Genomic DNA, 22,490 nt, shown 5'->3' with positions numbered 1-22,490 from the left:
AAAAAAAATTGTTTCTAAAGTCAAGTGCTAGGGACGCTACAGAGTTATTGTCAAGTCATCATCATATCAAATACTTCTCTTGGTGACACCACTTCAGTTGTAAGTTTTATATATTAGTATGGCTTTGATTGCTGTCAATATTCCCCTAGAATGCAACTCTACTAGGGTAATATTCCTGGGTGGTGTTGCCATTCACTGTATTCCAAGCGTGCAGCATAGTGCCAGGTACTTAGTAGGTACACAGTGAGTAATTGTTATATGCCTGACTGAATAAATTGTTTTCACATTTTAACAATTTTTGGTTTCTTCACCTGTGAAATTGGAAAAAAAATAAAGGCAATCTGAATAAAGTGTTGATGTAAGAATGTTTTTAAATATATAAAATATAATATCTATGCAGATATACATATCAAATGAAATAGGCACTAGATATATGATAGGTGTTATTATTGTTTAATGATAGGGTCTGTTTCTTTGAAAGAACAGATACATTTCCTCTCAGATGGCAGCAAAATATTAAATATTGAGCACACAGGAAATTATTTTTAAAGAAAAGATGTAGGAGAGTGACTGAAAAGATCGTGGCATCATGATTTTAAGATGTGCCATGCTCTCTCAGCTACATGAGCATTATCAACCTCATCTAGGCTTTTCACAGATGCGCAGGGTAGGTTTTAAAAAAGTTAAAAGGAGGAGTAAGAAACTAGAGAAAAATTAAAATTTTTGTGAACATGCTTCTATAGCAACCTAGTGGTTTATCATGTTGTTTGGTACCCAAGGCTCAAAAACAATATGATATCAGTTATTCCTAGAAACAAACAAGAATATCATGCATCACTGTCTTAGCCCCAAGGGTTATCTATCTTTAGTTGCACATTTGAATATATTAATGCTATTATAATATATTAGGACGCCTTAATGATTTAGACTTTATTAGGCTATTTAAAATGTCTTATTTACTTTATCAATTTTAATGACATTGATAATTTTAGATTGGAGAGCTTTGAGCTGCTTTACTTGTGACAGTTTGATTCAGTTTGGGGGAGATACTGCCTTTTAACCCTACATCGAATAAACAAAGCCTACAGTGCAGGTGTCAATCCTCTCCTGACTGCAGTGAATCTTGTATCCCTGACAACCTGGCCTCTGACTAGATCTCTCTCCTATGCTTGAACTGCTTTGCGAACATCAATGTGTCCATGATTTTAATGTCAAATTGCATTTTACAATATACCAACACAAGCATTTTGCAGAGACCACATTCACATAATAGAAATCCTGGGAAGTCGGACTTGAGCAATAGAAACTGCCTTCCTTTCTGTAATCATATGTTGGGTTGACAGCATCACACAATCTAGGGTGACAGGATGCATTTGTACTAATATCCTCTTATCTTTTGAAAGTGTATTAAAATAAGAATGGCTATACTTTGTTGTTATTACACACAACTCATTTTTACAACACAGTGTATTCCAAAACACCACGTTAGAGTCAATGAACAATGGTGAACAGGGCAGAATCCTCACTCTTAGGTAGATTATAGTGTAGAGGGAGTGAGGGACAAGTAAAAAAGGTGAATATCCTATATAAAAAAAAGGGTAATATGCAAATAGACCAAATGGCAGAACCACCAAACAACCAATCAAAGAGTAATATGCAGCTAATGAATGCTAAGGATGCTCAACTGCTCACTATGATGTGCACTGACCACCAGGGGGCAGATGCTCCCACCGATAGGTTAGTCCCTCAGCCTTGCCTGCGCCCTCTCACACCAGGGCCCCTGGGGGGATGTGGGAGAGCTGGTTTCAGCCTGATCCCACAGGCCACTCCCCTTGGGAGGGCACCAGATGCAGGACTCGTGGCTAGCTAGTGCTGCATGGCTGGCGAGCCTCTCCTGATCTGGACTGATTGGGAGTGGGACTGATTGGGAGCGAGCCCACAGCAGGCACAGTGGGGCCCGGATGAGCAGGAGCAGCAGGGAGGAGCTGCAGGTGGCATTGGACTGTGGGTTTCAGCCCGATCCCTGCAGGCCACCAAGAGGGACCCTACCTGTGCATGAATTCATGCACCAGGCCTCCAGTGCTTTATAGAGATAAGTTCATGGGAGTACTCCTGGAGAGCTTCCTCCAATAGTGGAAAAGGCTCAGGGTAGTTTTCCTGGAGAAGGTGACATCTCAATTGAGACTTAAGGACAAGTGGAATAAAGCAAGCCAAAGGTAATCAGGCAAGAGCGTGCATGTGGAAGAGTATTATAGGGGTCAACATAGGAAGAGGCCTGAAAGACAAAGACTATGCCACAGTTTGGGAAGGAAAATATTTCAGATGGCTATCATCCCTATTGTGAGAGGGTAGGAAGGCAAGATTCATAGCCAGAGAGGTAAACAGGGGCTAAAACATGAAGGTCTACCATACCATACTCTGGTGTTAGGGACCTTATTCTAGGGACAATGAAGAACCACTGAAAGAATTCAAGTATAAGTTCAGACATTTATTTAAAAATTTAACTATAAATTTAAGAACACCAACACATTCCAGAGGAATGTGAGGCTGTGTATGCAGTATTGTATAGATCAGGAGCAGAATGGACTTCTTGGACACCTTTGACAATTTGGAGTCACTGTCAGCCATGACAGTTATGTCAAGTGCTATGTCAAGACTGAGGTTAGTGGGATATAATGGGAATACCTTTAGGAGGGGTCCTAAATGCCCAAAACCACAAATCTGGATGTCTGGATAAGGACTCCATCTGCACACCAATATGAGTGGGACCTCCACCCCTGGTGGACTATAAAATCTCAGAGTTCCACCCACCCAATGCTCTAGCTTGGCTGTATCATGGATCACACTCAGAGTCCTGCCAGACTTTCACTCCATGGGATGTGTGCCACCACTGCAGACACATGGCTTAAGAGTGACGGCTGCCTCTCCACCTTTGAAGGTGGCCAGTGAAGGGACTCTGTACCAGACGCTTGCCCTGCTTACTTCTATCAGCTAAGCTCCCTCTCTCTGTGTCACATGCATGTGACACTATTGGCTTAATTGGAGCTGTCTCTCTGAATAAACCTGGCATTATGGAAAGATACAAACATGTGTGTGAGTCCTTCCAGGGATGCTCCCTAACTCAGGAGAAATATTAACATCTGGTGTCAGCCTGTCCCAAACCAAACTCAGCCCGATCCCTCCCAGCCTCAGATAATGGCTCCACCATTTACATTGCTATTGAGATAGAAAACTTGGGATATTTCAGATTGTCATTTTGTTGTATCTAATCAGTCACTAAAATATACAAATACCATATTTCCTCTCTTGCTCTTTTTTTTTATTTTTCAACTGTACAACCAATACCCTAGCTTCAATCAATTACATATTTTTTCCTTCCATTTCTCCCAATTGCTCCAAGAAACATTTGTGAGGCAGGAAGTGGGTCATTTTACTACCCGTGCAAAGCTCTTCAATGCCTTCCCAATGTCTATGCAATAAAATTCAAATGTCTTATCCTGACATTTAAGACCTTCCAATTCTTGCCCTGAGTGACTTTCTAACCTTGCCTCTTATTACACCTGATTTCACATCCTGCACCACAGGCACACAAAAAACTCTTCACATCATGGTGTGTGATGTTTCCACTGTTATTTCCTTGCCTGTGATTATTTATGATCCCTTGCAATGTATGTAAAGGCTGCTCACCCTTCAGTGTCCAGCACAGAAGTTACCTTTCCCTAAAGCATGTGTTAATGATCTGACTTGAGTAGAATGGACTCTTGCTGTGCACTTTTACCAGACTCAATTTAGAGTTCCCTTAGGTTTTCTGACTTAGTACCTAATTCACTGTGATGAATTTTATGACAAATCATAGACGCTAAGTCAGGGGACGCAAGCTGGAGATGGTCTACTTTCGATGTTGTTTGACTAGACCCAAGTTTTAAATATAATGACGTGTATTTATGTCTTGCATGGGCACATGCCCTCCAGTTCTCAGTAATTGAAATGCTCCCACTTGTTTCACATATTTTCCCTTTATCTTCCCAACCTCAGATGACAAAGTCATCACAGAGGTGATGGAGTTGTGCTAATAAAAGTTTGGTTATTGAAAGAAGTGAAATATCAACAGAATGGAATTAATAAAATAATGTATTTAAATAAACAAAGTAAAATAATAGAGAGGTAACATTATAAATTCACGTTCCTTCAATACCGGAACTTATTTCCTTTAAAAATCTTCAACTTACCTCACAGATAGTGTCCGAAACATGATGTTGAATGAAGTAAAATCTGAGCTCAGCAAGGAAAATCATTTTTTTTTCTTTTTTAAATTAAGGGATGATGAAAACACATATTGGCACAATTTCACAACTTGGTTTTGAGACTAGAGGTCCACGGAAAGTCAAGCAGATATTACAGAAGATGAGGAAGGGTTTTTTTTTTTTGTTTTGTTTTGTTTTTAATATATTTTTATTGATTTCACAGAGGATGGGAGAGAGAGAGAGAGAGAAACATCAATAATGAGAAAGAATTATTGATCAGATGCCTCCCCATGTACCCCAATAGGGTTTGAGCCTGCAACTCGGGCATGTGCACTGACCGGGAATCGAACCGTGACTTCCTGGTTTATTTGTCAATGCTCAACCACTGAGCCACACCGGCTGGGCAAGGAAAATCATTTTAACATGGGTTCATAATGAAGTTATTTCTGGTATCATTCTAAATCTAAACATGCGACTGCTCACTCTTGAGAGATGAGAGAAAGAATGAAAAAGTGATGGGGAAGAGATAGATTTATAGTCTCTTCTGAGTAATCAAGGTTGTGGTGTGAAATCTAGATGAGGGATATTCTGGCACAAGAGTTAGGAAATTAAGAGTTTGTCTTGTTTTCTGCTGTTTTTTAAAAAATCACTTTATTGAGGTATACAAAGCTGTATATATTTACATGGGTTTGGCAAAAGTAGGTTTATAGCTTTTCACATGGAGATAATATAATAATTAATAAATAATAATACAGGAATAAACTTTGTTTCACGTAGTCACAACTGTAAACTTACTTTTGCCCCACCCTGTATTGTACATATGATGTATACAAACCTGCAAATATATGGAGGATATGTATACACCTGTGAATCACTACCAAAGACATAGACATATTCATCATCTTCCAAGTTTCCTTGAAATTAAATTTTACTCCTTATCCAGCACTTCCCTTCAACAAGTCATATAACCTTTATGAGATACAGTCCTCCCTCAGGTGTAATTTAGTCAAGGAATGGGTAAGATTATATGTGCGTGGTAAGATTGCAAAGTCAGCATGTAGGGTAAATGCTGCATGTCATTAAAATTGTCCTTGAAAATTCCTTAAACTTCCTCACTTTAAACTACCATACTTTAAAAGAATCTCAAAAAGAGAGGGAAAGTACCCCACGGGGGATAAAAGTAACTTCTTGGAGTGTGGGAAGAAAACAACAGACAGTCCATCTAAGAATGTCCATTGGCATCTAGTCTTTTCAATTTGATCTGTTGTACTTCATTTAATGTATGCAGTATACCAGTTCAGAAATGTATGTGCATAATTTGTAAATAAGTATGTATATATTGGTAGTTTTTGATAAGGTTTAAATTATACTCATCAGGATATAGGTTCCAAAAGTGTTCTAGTTGTAGACTATTGCTTTTATATCACTATCCATGGTTGAGCTCCAGATGAAGTAGTAGTTTTAGAACTATGTTATATTAAATACACATCTTCAACATGAGACTATCTGTTAGATTGGAGAGCTACTCTGTCAGAGGAATATGGAAATGAAGACCAGTTGAAGGAACAGCAAAGTATGTCCCATTTTATGTCTTTCTGAAACTCATAGAGCAGTGTACACGTCTGCACTATTTGAACTGTTATTATTATATGTTTATATCTTTCTTCTTTCTCTCTCTCTCATGCAACACTCCAAGTTTGAAGAGTTGACTCTATGTAAGTAAAATGTAAAAATGTGCACATTTTGCAAAACTACCATATATAAAAAAATGCTTTGAGTATCACAATGTGTTATAGAGATGTAATGTATTCCTACCTTTGACATAAAGAAATTATATGAAAAAGAGCAAAGAAAGAGGATCTTTGATGATACAAAGAACTATTTTAACTCATTTTCTGCTTTCCTTGAAAATAAAAGGAGGGAAGAAAACCCCCTCAATTATATTCTTTTATTAAAGTGACTACTACTCAGATAAAATTTATGGCCTTTCTAGATGATAGGGTTGTATATATTTAGAATAGGAAAAATGAGAGGAAATGTCACTTTACTTCATTATGATTTCTCCAGTTCATCTCACCTCTGTAGAACCAAGAATGAAAATTCATCATTCCCTAAAGTAAACACCTAACCTAACTGAAAAAGGGCATCATACGTCTGTGTAAAGGGAGCACGGCATACTCTACATGGTTAATTCCCAAGAATGAAAATTCATCATTCCCTAAAGTAAAAACCTAACCTAACTGAAAAAGGTAAAGGGAGCATGGCATACTCTACATGGTTAATTTTGGGCATTTTCCTATCCATTCAATGACACCTCCATACATTTTGTAAATATCTGTACATGCATGTTTTAGGCACATAGATAGCTAATCCAAAGCAAAACGGTAATGCTGACCACATTTCCTCTACAGCAGTGGTACAGACTGACTAAACAATTAACAGGATTCTGAAATGAGAGATATGCTGACATGATATTGGCTATAAAATGACTTAAAATGCATAGATTAAATTTAAATTTATTGCGTAAAATGTCAAAATATTATAGGTACACATTTATTTTTTAACTCATATATAAATAATTTGTAATGTTTTATTATATACTTGCTTTTCATTCATGGAGCTAATCTATATTTACCTCATTTGTAACTTTCGTATCCCTATCTTAAATTCTGATGGAGGATTAAGAAAGAAACCATGTTGTTATTAAAGAATTCCAAAAATCATTGCTACTATTGGTCATTTGCCCGAATATAGGCAAAGTGAATAATGTACTTTTTAAAAAAATGCCTAGAGCAGTTAAATGTCATTAGAAACCAGTGGGCTTGTCTTTCTAGGCCTCAGAGTGGGATTTGAGGATATCCAAAAAAAGGGAGGAAATTCAAACAAGCAAGCAAATAGCAAAATTCCAATCTGAGACAAAGGGTAATGACATCTTCACAAAGTAATGTAAATCCCATGTTTTTGCAAAAACATGAGTCCATTAAAATTTATGTATATAGTCTTAATCATGAATGTACAGCTCTTAAGCCATAGATTAACTTAATTTCATGTCATCAAAAATATAATTTGCTTAATAGTGCTTGCCTGGTTCAAAGTGCCTTTTTACTACATATATAAGGAATATATTTCTTCTTATCAATCTTCTCTGTTATTAATAAAAACATTAATTTGTGGCTCTCTATTTAATTGAACACACAACTCTGATATCCCAATATTTAAATGTATCTGAAACAAAATTAAATCTAATTGTACTGTCCCTGCCAGATATGCGGAAAGAGATTACAGTGTTAAGAAAAGGACCATTTTATAGCAAGCGATAATATTTTCATAACAACTATTAAAACTTGAGTCATTCTCAATACTTATCTAAACAATGCAATACATCAAGGTCAAGTGGCTAATATTTCTAATACAAAATAATTAAATTATCCATGATGGAGACAGTGTGGGAGTCCTCTTTGAAGATGGCATCTAATGATTCTTATCTCCTGATACTTATGTCCCTGTGTTGCTCCTCTACATTGATTAGGATCACCCTGTGTAATCAATCAAGTATTGCAGAAATGACAGAGCATGGCATCTGAGACTTGGTCACAAAAGATACCTTCAGCTTCTACCTCACTTTTTCTTGGATCACTAGTTTTGGGGCAAGTCAACTGCCATATCACATTGACAGTCCAGCAGTCCTATGAAGACGTCCACATAGGGGTTAACTGAGACTCTGTCAATAACTAGCACTAGCCTGCCAGGCACGTTGGAAGTGAGCTATCTTGGAAGCAGATCCTCCACCCCTCCTCAAGCTTCAGATGCTGATGAGGGATCCAGAGCCATCAACGTACAGCTTAGCTGACCCTGATTTCCTGACCCAAAAAACTGATTGAGATAATAAACGATCACTATTTATAGCTGTTAAATTTTGGGTTAACTTGTTATTTGTTCAATAGATAACTAACAATGCCAATATATACAGGGAAAAAGGACATGGACTAAGAGGTTGACAAATCTAAAATGTATCTTGATGGCAACTTAAAGTTGACAGACGCCAAAGGACATCTCAGTTTTGCCTTCAGTAAATTGAAAATAATAAATTGTATCTCACAGAGATTTGAGGACTAAAAAAGTTAAAAGTATTTAAAGGGCCTGGAAAAATGATTTGTCTTCAGTAAGTATTTTCTTTTTTTTTAATGTTCTTTAAATTGTGCTAAATTTCACAAGACTTTCTTTTAAAGGTTATCAAGTGGATTATTCCAGTACATGGAAATGGATTCCATAGAATGCAGAATGCTATGAGGAGAAAAGATTAGGGGTGGGCAGGTACTGTCTCTGTTTCTTTTTGTGTGTGTGCTTATTTGTTTATATTTATTTTATTGAAGATCTGACTTTGAACATTTAAGAGAGGTGACTTTTTATAACTACCCCCTTAAGTAGAAATAAAAATAGTGTGTAAGTTATTTCTGAATATAGTTGTAAGCCCTAAGTATAAAAGGTCTCTAGGAAATGAAGCTTCTCCAGATGTTGCAGAAACTCCCCTTGACTCTGACAGGGTCTCTGACAGCTTCGTGCTCTAGTCAGACACCTGGAGGTCAAGAAAACAACTCAGAAACATGCTTTATCTGTTGCTTCTCTGTGTGCCTACTTTGATTCCACTATTTTTGTGTCTTTGACTAAATAAATGGGGAAATTATAGCTGGGTGTTTTTATGTGTCATATTTCCTTTTGCATATTCATAATTGACTTGTAGTGCCTTTATGTTTGGCTTTTAATGTCGACATTTCAATTGATTTTTGGTAGACTCTGAGGGGCCATAACTTAAACTAAGTGCCATAGTGTAGGGGTTAAACTCATGGACTCTGCACGAAGAACTGTAAGACTTTTTGGGTTCAAATCCAAGTTCTGTCACTAACTGTATCAACCTGTGCAAATTACTCTGAAAACACTCTGTTCTTTTATCTCTCCCAAACAAGTAGAAGAAAATGATGATATCTATCTTACAGGTTCATTATAAAAATAAGCTGGTTAATATTTATTAAAAATTTGGAACACTACTTGTCAAATAGCAATTGCTTGTGAGTTTTTCATTTTGACGAGGTAAATATTTGAATGGCCTGGGCTTTGAAACTACCATGTAGATCCAATTAGTGAGTGTAACAACAACTGCTCAGCAACAAGCATATTTCTTTCTCCTATTTCCTGCATATATTTAAGTGTGCTTTACTATAATATTGAGAGGAATTTGTGTATTCTAATTATGTTTGAGAATTTGAATATTTCCTCAACTCCAATCCTAACAAAGATAAATGTATACTTTTCTCTGAAATGAAAATATGTTTGCTATTTACATATGCATTTTATTTCATAGATTCTAGACTTTCTCTAGGTATAAAAGTGTGTTGGGGAGTGACACTGATTGGGGAATATTTATCTATCTTTGATAGGAGTGGTTTTAAATTTCTTTGAAAATCCAATAATAGCTATAGTCCATCTCCTCAGTAGGAAAAAAAAGTCACTGAAGTTATGACTATGAGCATCAATTGGCATTTTGCTATAATTGCTATAGGCCAAAAAATGGACTAGGGATTATTACAGCCAGTTTTTAAAGGTTCTGTATTTAGGAAAGGGAGAAAAAGAGAAAACAAGAGAGAGAGAACAAAAAACACCCCCAAAACAAATGAACAATCAAAAACTTCAGGACATCATCTCACAAAATATTGGAAGCAAAGTGGACTTTAACAAATGAGCTCTCATTTGCACTACTGGAAATAATTGTTTGTTAGCTTTTAAGAAAAATGATACAAGATCCAAAATGACTTTAGTTTGTCATTATTTAAACTGTTGTGTGTTTTTTTAATTTTTAATTAATTAATTATTTTTTGTGGAAATTCAGGGGTGGGGCTGGGGGGTGCGGGGGGACTGCAAGGATGTCCCATGAAAGGGAGGTTTCTGAACAGGTGGAATTAAGGTTCTATTCATCCACCCCATATCTACCAGAGAAGTATTACTTTCATACTGTAGCTATTACTTTTTGAACTTCTAAACAAGATTGCATTTGAATAAGGAATTCCTAACTTTCAAAGTATTGAGAGCCACTTTTCTAGATGATTGCCCATAAAGATAGTCACAAATTGAAGTTATCTCGCCCTGGCAGGTTTCTCAGTGGTTAGAGCATCCACCTGCAAACCCAGTGGTTGAGGGTTTGATTCCTGGTCATGGGCACATACCTCAGTTGCAGGTTCCTCAGCCCCGGTAAGGAGTGCATGTGGGAGGCAACCGATCGATGTGGCTCTCTCACATTGATATTTCTCTCTATTTCTCTCTCCCCTCCTCCTCCCACCCTTCCACTCTCTCTAGAAATCAATGGAAAAATATCCTCCGGTGAGGATTAAAAAAAAAGAAGAAACAAATATGCTAAAGAAAAAAAACAAAAACAAATTGAAGACATCTCAACTGGGTAACCAGTTGAATCTGAGAAGGTTGTATTAGGGGATACATAATCGTATAGGGTGCAACAAGGGTGACCCAGAGAGGTTTGTCTTATTCTAAGTATTAAAAACATGGGGGCTTCCATGAAGCCACAGAAAGGTAGATTTAAAATTAGTAAAAGCATTAATTACTTGGTTAAAAGAATTAAAAAGGGAATATCCCAAATGGTAGAAGAGATTCTATGCAAAATAGCTGCATTTTTTTTTTTAAGTAAAACTACAGTCATGGTTGAACCTAACATTTTCTTGAATACATCACTCCCTGGTTTTAAAGTGAAATATATAGTGTAGCTACTACCCTTCCCTCTACATCCCATCTTCCAGTTAATCCACAGGGGTCCCGCTCTTCTTTGATAGCTAAGACCAGCTAAAGAGGTTTGAATGAGCTTACTGGTTGAAAATAAAGAGAAAGTAGTGGAGTCCTGACTTCTCTTGTTCAAATGCTCTTACCAAGGCCTTCTGAGGTTTCTCAAGGGGACAATGGTACAGAGCTGAAGTTAGAGGAGCCTTAAAATCACATTGGATAGTCCTTTAACCATGTACTTCATTTCCTCTACAGCCCCTTTAGTGACAGAATATCTAAAACACAGTGAGCTATAAACAAAGTGTTAGAATGTCTTGAGGGAGAGCAAGGCAGGTGAGAGTGTTGAGTCTTATCAAGGAAGCTGGGCAGAGACAGAGGCTCCCATGGCTTTTGGAGTGCTCTTATGGAGTCTAAGCCCAAGTCCTTTAAGTGCTGGTTTACTTCCCAATTAAATGTGGTTGCCAGCAAGAGCAATGGTGTGCTGGTTCAGAAGGGAGAAGCACAAATAAAAGAATCAGCGATGAGGGATTTGCAGGCATTTCTCAGATCATATAAACCAAAGTGGACATTTCTTCAGGATGCTATTAGCTACTCTTCTTTCCCACGTGGGACACTTCAGTTTGCTTGCCTGCGAGGAGGCAGTTGAGAATCATTCAAGCCAGTTAAAGAAATTGCTTAAAGTAAGTATCTGAAACACAAACACATTAGCTCAAAGTGCTTGGAACACAGTAACAATCACAAAGTCCTTACTTCTTTTCTCCTTTGTACCATTCGAAGGCTGGAGGCGGCACACCTGCACCTTCACATCTTATCAATCCACTGCGTCCGGGGGCCACGGTACCGGATTTAATTTCCTGGATGGTAGGAGCAACTGAAAAAGAAACACACACAAATAAACCAGTGGGTAAGTAAAAATAATCTTCAGCAGAAATATAACGCACATATATTTCCATTCCTTCTATATTCAGAGCAATCTTACGCCTGATAGGCCAATGCATCACATTTGCAGGGTGTTATGCTTCTAATACAAGACTTTCAGCTTCATTTTTCAAGTTGGACAATAGACGAATGTTCCCAGAGAGTGTAGAGTAAATGCAATACATTTTGGCCTTGCTTCCTATTGGAAAACGGCATTGGTGAGGGACACACTTCATCTACACTCCAGTCAAACTATACTCCAATAATAGCTCTCAGATATTGAGTGATCGCTCGAAGCCAGGCACTGGACTAGGTGATTTTTGTTCATGATTTCCTCACAGCAATACCCTAAGCTAGATGGCATTATCCCTTTTTACAAATATAAAAATTGAAACTCAGAGAGGGTAAACAATTTGTCTAAGGTCACACAAGAATTTGGACTTGAAGTCAGTTAGGTTCTGTTGACTCAGAACCTAAGCTCTTTCAGTATTCTATGTTTTTCCCTGTCTGCTCCCCATGTATTAGCTCTTTAGAGATTTTTTAAAATGTGGTTTCTTCTACCTGGAATGTTGTTCTTCCTCATTTCCACAGATTCAAGTGCTAATTTAGGTGTCACCATCTCCAAACTCTTCCCTACTGCTCTGGCTACAAACAGTTTTCCCGTCTCTAAGTAGCATTTATAAATTTCCCAGCCCAAACTATTTCTATCTTGTATTGCATTTGTTTATCAGTAGCTCGGGATTCCTTGTTAGTTTCCTGAAGGCAGGGTAAGTATGTGATCAATTTGCATATTCAGATATCAGAGCACAATGCTTGGCACAAAATGATGCTTGAAAAGGTTTTCTGTGGAATAGTCATTCCTTTATTTATTAAATAGTTATTGAGCCATCAAAAATTGTCAGGTATTTCCCAAGGCACAAAGCAGTTAAACTTCCTGACAGGATGAAGCTTATACTCTAGGGGGATGGAGAAACAGAGTATACGCAGTAAGTATCATAAATAATTAATTTAAATGAAATGTTAGAATCTGATAAAATATATGGTAAAACATACAGCAATGTAAGAGACATTAGAGCAAAGAATGGATTGGAATTTTATGTAGGGTAATTTGATTAGGACTCATTGAGAAGGTAAGATTTAAGCAACACACATAGTCTTCCAGGAAGAAGGAGCAGCTTGCAATAAAGGTCTGAGGCTCCAGCAAGCTGATTTGTTTGAAAAAAATATCAAGGGGATCTGTGTGGCTGAAGCAAAGAGACAGAGAGAGAGAGCAGAAGATGGAATGTGATGGGTAATTTTGTGTTATCTAGACTGGGTTCAGATATTTGCTAAAAATTACTTCTTGGTGTGTCCATGAAATACTAGCATTTGAATCAGTGGACTCAGTACAGCATATTACCCTCTCCAATGTGTGCCGCCTCATATAATCCCCTGAGGGACTAAAGAGAAAAAAAGGTACAGGGAGAACTCACCTCTTCTCTGCCCAACTGCTGAGCTAAGACAGCCTCTGAATAATTATTAAACCATTGGCTTCTCTGGGTTACAGACTTTCAGACCAAGACTGAACTATACCACTGGTTTTACTGGGTCTCCAACTTATAGACAGCATATTGTAGAACTTCTGACCGTATAATCACTTAGTCAATCCCTTATAATATATATATTTTAGTGGCCCAGTACATGAAATTCATGCACATTAAAAGGGAATTAATTAGAGGAAATATTTTAATATTGCTTTTTGCCCTTTCTCTATAATAGAAGTGTCAGAGATGAAAGAAAATTAGTAAAATGTATAAGAAAATCTCCCTCCTATCAGAGCCTGGGGCGCGTGGCGGGACCCAGAATCAAGTCCCTGCCCACCTGCATACGCCTCAAAATCACGCAAGACCCAGACCCGGTCGGCCCCATCCACATCAAGCCCCACAGGGAGGGTGGCACAGCCTCAGGTCCCCTGGCCCCAGCACAAGGGCACGAGGGTGCGAGGGCATGAGGGTGTGACAACCATTTGCATATTAGCTCTTTATTATATAGGACATACTTATATAAATACTAGAAGTCCGGTGCACATATTCATGCACGAGTGGGATCGCTCAGCTTGCCCAGTTTTCAAGGCCTATCAGGAGGCCAGCCCAGGGGAGGGACCTCAGAAGGTTGGCTGGCTGGGGGAAGGGGTCCCACCCCTGATTGGGGTGAGGGGTCCAATTGGGGGTGGGGCCTACAGGGGGAGGGGTCACAGGCAGTTAGGGGTCGCCCATTGGGCCCAGATTGGGCCGGTTGGCTACCACAGTGCATGGCATAGCAGCTGCTCGTTCTGGTCATTCTGATCGGTCCACCATTAGGTCATTGGGCTTTCAATTTTTTTTAATTTATTTATTTTTTAAATATATTTCTTTATTGATTTCAGAGAGGAAGGGAGAGGGAGAGAGAGATAGAAACACCAATGATGCAAGAGAATCATTGATCGGCTTCCTCCTGTACACCCACCACTGGGGATTGAGCCTGCAACCCAGGCATGTGCCCTTGGCCGGAATTGAACCCGGGACCCCTCAGTCTGCAGGCTGACGCTCTATCCACTGAGCCAAGCCTGCCAGAGGGCTTATATATATATAAATATATATGTGTGTGTGTACACACATATACATACATATATACATAAGTGTTTGTATATACAGTTGACCTTGAACAACACAGGTTTGAACTGCATGGGTCTACATATATGCAGATTTTTTCCAATAAGTTCATCAGAACATTTTTTTTTGGAGATTTTCTTAGTACTCTGAGGCAAACATATCAATTACACCAGGCTAGCATAAGGCAGTCATATTGCTGCTTCTTTATTACCAATGCATGAACGCCTATATGTAAATACCATTTTCTTTTTCACATTATCTTTTCATTTCTGATGTCTACGAAGCTCTTTATTTCCACCTTCAATGTTAAATGATAGCCTTTCTGGGTAATCTTAGTTGTAGCTCCTTGCTTTTCTTCACTGAATATTTCATGTCAATTACTTCTGGCCTGAAATGTTTCTGTTGGGAAATCAGTTGACAGGCTCATGAGAGCTCCCTTGCAGGTAACTGTCTTTCTCTTAATGCGCTTAAGATTCTCTCTTTATCTTTAACCTTTTCCATTTTAATTATGATGTTTCTTAGTATGGGCCTCTTTGGGTTCATCTTGATTGGGACTCTGCTTCATGGACTTGTGAGTCTTTTTTCTTCACTAGGTTAGGAAAGTTTTTAGCCATTATTTCTTCATACAGATTCTCGATCATTTGATCTCCCTCTTCTGGTACCTCTAGGATGTGGATGTTTCTATGCTTGATGGTGTCCCAGAGGTCCCTTAGACTTTCATTTTTTTATGTTGTTGGTCTGTTTGGGTGTTTTCTGTTACCTTGTCCTCTAAATTGCTGACTTGATTCTCTGCTTCTTCTAACTTGCTGTTGATTCTTTCTACATTTAGACTACATGTAGTCTTCATTTTAGATGCTGTGTTCTTCATTTATAACTGTTTCTTTTTTATTGTTTCTATGTCCTTTTATATTTTTTCTATCTTCTTGTTTAAATACTCACCGAGAATTTCCATTGTTTTCCTAAGGTCTTTGGGCATCCTTATAGCCATTGTTTTTTATTCTGTATCTGGTGTCTTGGTTGATTCCATTCCATTTAGTTCTTTTTTATGGGGATTTCTCTTCTTCTTTTATTTGGGGCATAGTTTTGATTCCCCATTTTGTCTGACTTCTGTTTATTATTGTGTATTAGGTAGATCTGTGATGACTCCCAAACTTGTTCTGGTGGTTTTATGTTGTCGGTGTCTTGTGGGGCTCAGTGGCTCAGTCATCCAGATCACCTGAGCTTGGTGCTCCAGGAATGTCTCTTACGTGGTTTATGTGTACCCAGCCTGTTATCGTTGAGTCCTAAATGACATGGGTGGGTTTACCCCTCAGGCTGACTGACTGTAAGGATAAACCTTGATCATAGTGGAGGAGCTGTCACGTGGGGGCTGTGCCCTGAAGGGACATTGTTTTAGCAGGGTCTGGTGCCTGCCAAGATCTCCCTTTGGGTGTGCCATTTTTGTGGTTAGTTGGGTCAGGCTCTGATCTGCTCTAAGGCCCCCCGCTCATTGTGTTGGTTCCGAATCCACTTGGATGGGGTTCCAGGGCAGGTTTATTTTGGGTGCTTCCCTTAATCAGCCTAGAAATACCTGCCTGGAACTACCACATAATTCATTGCTTCTGGCTGCATCTCTTGGGTCAGAGTTTGCATAGGAGAGGCCAAGCTGTATACAAGGGTCAGCTTCCTCCAGCTCTGAGCTGTGCGTAGATCAGTAAAAGTTCCAAGGCACTCTGAGCTCTACTTCATCCTATTGGACACACCTTATGCATTAGCTCTCTAGTGAATTTTTAATGTGATTTTTTTCTACCTGAAATGCTGTTCCTCATTCCCACACCCTGAGGTTGCCTGGTCTTTCTCGAGAACTTTCCATAGAAAGACTGTACAGTGGGCCCAAGATGGCTTCAAGCCACAGACCCTTACACAAGGCCCAAGCTCCAGAGGGCAGGATATCCGAGGGTCAAGAGAATGGGGCTAGTGGGTCTCTGCTTGCGGGCAGTGTGGAAGGATGGAAGAGCAGACAGGACCTTGAGGGTCATTTTAAAGACTTAACTTTGCCTCTGAGTGAAATGGTGAACCTCTACAGAGGAAGGAGATAATGTGACATTTGTTTTAAAGGTACCACTCTGGCTGTTGTGTTGAGAAAAGACCAGTGAGGTCAGGATGAAATCTGAAAACTAGTAGAAAGCTATTGCTGTAAGCAAGGCAAAGTTAGGTTGACAGCTCTGACTGGGGTCGTAGTACTAGAGGTAATGAAAAGTGATTGGCTATAATCTATTGAAAAGTTAGAGCCAATATGATTTCTTGACATATGTGAAACAAAGAGAGGAATGACTTTGGAAGGTTAGAATACTGAGAAGGAGGAGACAGTATAAGTAGAAGAGATCGAAAGGAAACATTGGCATTGGAAGCATGTGTCCTTTTTTAGATAGAATTTTAAGAGCCGTTTTAAGTTCACACACAATTGAGCAGAAGGTACAGAATTACCCATATATTCCTTGCCCTAGCACATGCATACCCTCTCCATTATCTACATCCCCTACCAGAGTGGTGCATTTATTGCAATTGACAAACCTACATTGACACATCATTGTAACCTAAAAGTCCACTGCCTTAAAATTTTTCTGTACTCTATTTATCTCTACCATCCCTGAGAGTCATTGATCTTTCTACTGACTCCAGAGTTTTACCTTTTCCAGAATGTTATGTAGTTTAAATCTTATAATATGTAGCCTTTTCAGTTTGGCTTCTTTCACTTACTAATATGCATTTAAAGTTTCTCCATGTCTTTTTCATGGCTTGCTAGCTTATTTCTTTTTAGCATTGGATAACATTGCATTGTCTGATGTACCACTTTATCCATTTACCTACTGAATAACTTCTTTGTTTCTTATAAGTATTGGTAATTATAAATGCAGCTATTCACATCTGTGTGAAAGTTTTTGTGTGGACATTTGTTTTCAAGTCCTTTGGGTAAATACCAAGTCCTTTGGATCATATGGTAAAAGTATGTTTAGTTTTCTAAAAAAGCAACTGTCAAGCTGTCTTTCTAAGAGGTTGTACAATTATGAATTACTACCAGCAATGTATGAAAGTTCCTATTGCTCCAATTCTTACCATCATTTGGAGTTGTCAGATTTTAGTTATTCTATAGGTGTGTAGTGGTATCTCATTTCTTAAATTTGCATTTCACTGATGCCATATAATGTGCAGGGACTTTCCACATGCTTATTTGCCATCTGTGTATCTTCTTTGGCGAGGTGTTTAGTAAGGTCTTTGGGCCATTTTTTTAAATTGGGTTGTTTATATTCTTATTGTTGAGTTTTAAGTATTCTTTGTATATTTTTGATAACAGTCTTTTATCATATATGCCTTTTACAAATATATTCTCCCAGTCTGTGGCTTGTCTTTTGATTTTATTGATAGCACTTTACACAGAGTGAAATTCCTAATTTTAATAAAATCTAGCTTATCAATCATTTCTTTCATGGATCATGCCTCTTGGTGTTATATCTAAAAAGTCATCACCAATCCCAAGGTCATCTAGATTTTCTCTTATGTTATCATCTTGAAGTTTTATATGAATGTCCTTTTTTCATATTTTCTTTTCCACCAATATTTGAAACAGGATACATTTTAAATAACATTATGAGAAAAAGTTCAATATAATAAGAAACTTGAGGATGAAAATACTAATTCATTCGGATGAATGACTTGAGTAAATGTGCACTTTGGATATATTTTAGGTTTCTTTAGAAAGCAACAAAAAAGTACAGAGTTTAATGATTTTTCAAAATGTGGTGAATATGAAAACTGTAAACACTCTTAAAACAGAACATTGCCTTTTCTTTAAAAAATGCCCTTGCAACTCCATCATTTTCTGTTAAGGATGATACTTCACTTTGAAATTATAGACCTCTACATGTCTATGGTATTTTTATTCTTAATAGTAAAAGTTTAACTTATAATTCTGAAAAAAAATCAAATAAATATTTTTATTGAAGTGCTTGGCAATGCTAAAAAAAAATAATGAACATATTTACCCAGAAAGTCTCACCCATAAGGAAATGTGAGATAATATACATACACACATTTTTATATATGTATATATGAAAATATATACTACATATACAGTGTCCCAAAAATGTATACATACTTTAACAGCTGATAGCGTGAATTTTAAAATGAATTCTATTTTAAATAAACACCGCCTTTATAATTTATGCAAAGTGTCTATATACATTTTTGAGGGATTCTCTCTCTCTCTCTCTCTCTCTCTCTCTATATATATATATATATATATATACATAAATACAAACACACAAACACTCAATCATATCTCATATTAGGAATCATTTTAATTATGGTTTCTATGTTAAGCAAAGATCCATGTTCCTCTATAAAAGGAAATAAAATATACAAAATACATCTATAAATAAAAACCCACCTATTAGTCTATTATTATGACACTGTTTTGCTTGTGAAAAGTATAGATCAGATTGTATTTCCACTCTTGTCCTCACAAACTGCCATCTCTCTTTTTCCATGTCAGATTAAGGGACCATAATCTTTTATGATATTCAGTTGTTATTGAAGATGAAATAGCCATATGCATTAGGAGACTCATCACAAGCTTCTATTGATAACCTGGTTAGATCAATTAGTCTCTTGTTTGTCAAGGGGGCTGTGACTCATTACAAACTAAACCATGAAATCTGGAACACTGCCTGAAAACCCAGGTGTAATGAACTGAAATAAAAATCTAATTTGTCATTAGAATGCTTTTATGCAGTACAGTGTGCGTATGGCTCAGCACTAGGTGTTTCACCACACAAGTCAAAGGGACATGATGCTCTTGTTTAAGGGTTCAGGGGCTGCTGTGATGAACACCAAAAATGTCATATGGAAGTGTTTAAATAATGAATCAAAAATTAGAATTGAGCATAATAAAAAAGTCCCCAGAGAATATTTTTTTGTGTTACAGAATTAAAGAGCTGTGAGCTATGGGTAATCAATATGGAGAGGAGAGTCTCACATAGATTTCATTTTGAGGCTAAAATTCTTAACTTGAACTTGAAGGCTCTATTGATTATTCTTGGGAACATGAATAAACTCCTGTTCATGTTATTCTGCCTCTCTTGTAAATGCCTACTTAAGAGGAAGGAGATTAATCCACTTATTTGCTTTTAATACCTTCATCAGTTCAACAAATATGTTTATTATGGGCCACATTGCTAAAAATAATACTCCTGGCCTCATAGGAATATTAGTTTTGAGATTTAGGACTTTGGAGGTTTATTTTTTTTGGGGGGGTATATACACATGTGCAAACAGTAAATATATATTTAAATTTATATAAATAATCAGAGATTGATATGAACTGAAATGAAAACTGAGCAAGGTAAAAGAACAGGCCCTTACTGATAAGGCATAATTGAACAGAGCCTTGAATGATGTAAGAAAAGGAATCAAATAGTTATCTGTAGTAAATTAGTAAAGTAAGAGGAAACAGAGATGTCAAAGGCCTGAGTTGAGAGCATGCTTGAGGTAGAAACATGCTTAACAGATTAAAGGAGGGACAAGATGGTCTTTGAATTTTATTCTAAGGAGATGAAGTTTCAGATATTTGTAGTAAAGGAGTCACATGGTTTAATGAACATTTTATAAAGATTCTTTAGCTGATGTGTGAAACACAGTCTGCAGAGAGGCAGGTGAGGAAACAGACAGAGCAGCTAGAAGTCTATTTTTAGAATGATGAGAAAGTCATTGGCCAATCCACAAGAAAAGTGGGAATCGAGATAATTTTAATTAATTACATCATTGGTCACGAATCAACTCATTTTAGTTAACGGGCAGTGACAGGACATACAGTCAAATTTCCAAGTTTACATCATTCTGAGCCTTATTATTTTGCATACATAAAAGAGTTATGTGGCCACAAAAATGTCTGATTATACCCAGTAGGTTTCTTTTCTAGAGCATATCTCAGAAACTGTGACGTATGAATTTCTTATCATATGGAACTTTTTCCAAACATATGAGACCACAAAATTGCAAAAGTTTTTATATTTGAGTTTTTGTGGGTCTCTATTTCTTGGGACATATTCTGGGTATACTGGACAGTTGGACTAGTAGATGTTTGAGGTCTATTCTACATGCTATGTTATGTGATCCATGACTTTTCAGGTCAAAAATCATCACAGATTCTACAGGCTCATGAGCTATAATATATTCATGAATTTTACATGAGGAGAAGACCTCAATTATTTGCATTATCAAGATACTTACTTGCCAGAAATATAGAATTCACAACACTTATGACTAATTAATTCTACAACTGGACCTATAACTATGTATATATATAAAAGCCTAAGCAACTGGACGACTGAACAACTGAGTGACCAGTCGACTGGTCGCTATGATGCGCACTGACCATCAGGGGGCAGACTCTCAATGCAGGAGCTGTCCCCTAGTGGTCAGTGCACTCCCACAGTGGGAGCACTCCTCAGCTAACCAATGGGCACCAGACACCAGGCTCAATGCTGGTGAGCGCAGCTACCATGGTGGCTACCCTCTCCCACCTCTGCGGCAGTGCTCCTGAGTGGCAGCCACAGCGGGGCCAGGATGAGCGGGAACTCTCTGGTGCCCAGCCCTGGCTCAGGCTCCTCCCCGACCACGTGCCACTTCATGCACTACTACATCCCTCGGGGCATGTCGGACTGCTGGTTTCAGCCCGTTCTCCACCTGGCCTGTGGGGATTGGGCCAAAACCATCAGTCCGACATTCCCCCAAGGGGTCCTGGATTGTGAGAGGGCACAGGACAGGCTGAGGTACCCCATCAGTGCACAGATCCATGCACCAGGCCTCTCGTAGTGAATTATAAGCATGCTTGACTAAGTCATACAAAGCACTCATTTCCCACTAAAATATTCCATGTCCTAAGAAATCAAATTGGGTCCTTCCTAGAAAAGACAATCACTTAATACAACCTGAACGATTGCTCCCAGAGCCTATTTCGTTTACCACCACACTCTATTGCTCTGTGAATTCTGGCCATGACCAGCAATACAAGCTGTTTTTATAGGGAGTGGGAGTGTAAATGTGTGCATCTACATGTGTTTGGGTTTCTGGAACTGTTTTTCTTTCCATAGAGATAGTTTTTTGTTCTGCTCATATATACCGTCTTCCAAGTACATCAAAGAAGCAAAGAAGACTTCTCAAACTGATGAGTACAAATGGCATCCTTTGGAATAAACTGATTCATCTGTATTGCTGAAATTTAGGGATACTGTCTTTATGTCAGATTATATATGACTATGAGCTGAAGCAATTGAACACTAAAGCAAATTAATTTCAGAAGAATGTTATTATAGAGATGTGGGGAACAGCAAAGAACAGATGTTGGGAAAAGTCAGGAGTGAAAGGGTGTAGAAGGAATATTTAACTCCTGTGTGATTAGATGCTTATAAAAGAGCATTCTTCCATTTTCATTTACTCAATGGGATTATTTCCTATCATTGTTTAGCCAGTAATTTCAGGATGAAGATAATTGAAGGTTCTTCATCCCAAACTCCAGGCTGTGCAGGTGCAAGCAACAGAACCTTAGCACTTGGCACCCAATAAGCCTAATTGAGATTCAAGGTTTTTTTTTAGTTACATGACAGCAGCCACAAAGACCTTCTTCCTCTCTTACCATCCTCAATGGGAACATTGGTTTTGTACAGTCTTATTATTAAAAAAATAAGAAAGAGTGAGCCGTAGTTGAACTGAGATAGTTGAAATGAAACATGAGAGTTCCAATTGCAAAAGTATTTTGAACATCACCCTTTCCCTCTCAAAATGATGGACAATGATGAAAGTGCCATATTAAATAATTACAACAATAAAGAAGGATGAGAATTAGTAAAAGAAAATAAGTCAGTAATAAATTCAGCCA

At 37.9% G+C, this 22,490-nt stretch overlaps 1 protein-coding gene across 1 annotated transcript in view; it reads right to left on the bottom strand.

The window, feature by feature from the left end:
- Positions 1-22,490, bottom strand: part of NEGR1 (neuronal growth regulator 1) — an 854,147-nt gene that overhangs the window by 184,901 nt on the left and 646,756 nt on the right. Inside the window, exon 5 of the mRNA XM_006775915.2 lies at positions 11,778-11,898. Within this exon, the coding sequence (XP_006775978.1) occupies positions 11,778-11,898 (121 nt within the window). The remainder of the gene's footprint in view (positions 1-11,777; positions 11,899-22,490) is intronic.

This window comes from Myotis davidii, unplaced genomic scaffold (genome assembly GCF_000327345.1).
Source record: "Myotis davidii unplaced genomic scaffold, ASM32734v1 scaffold128, whole genome shotgun sequence".
Lineage (NCBI taxonomy): Eukaryota > Metazoa > Chordata > Mammalia > Chiroptera > Vespertilionidae > Myotis > Myotis davidii.
This window is presented reverse-complemented; position numbering and strand designations above follow the sequence as displayed.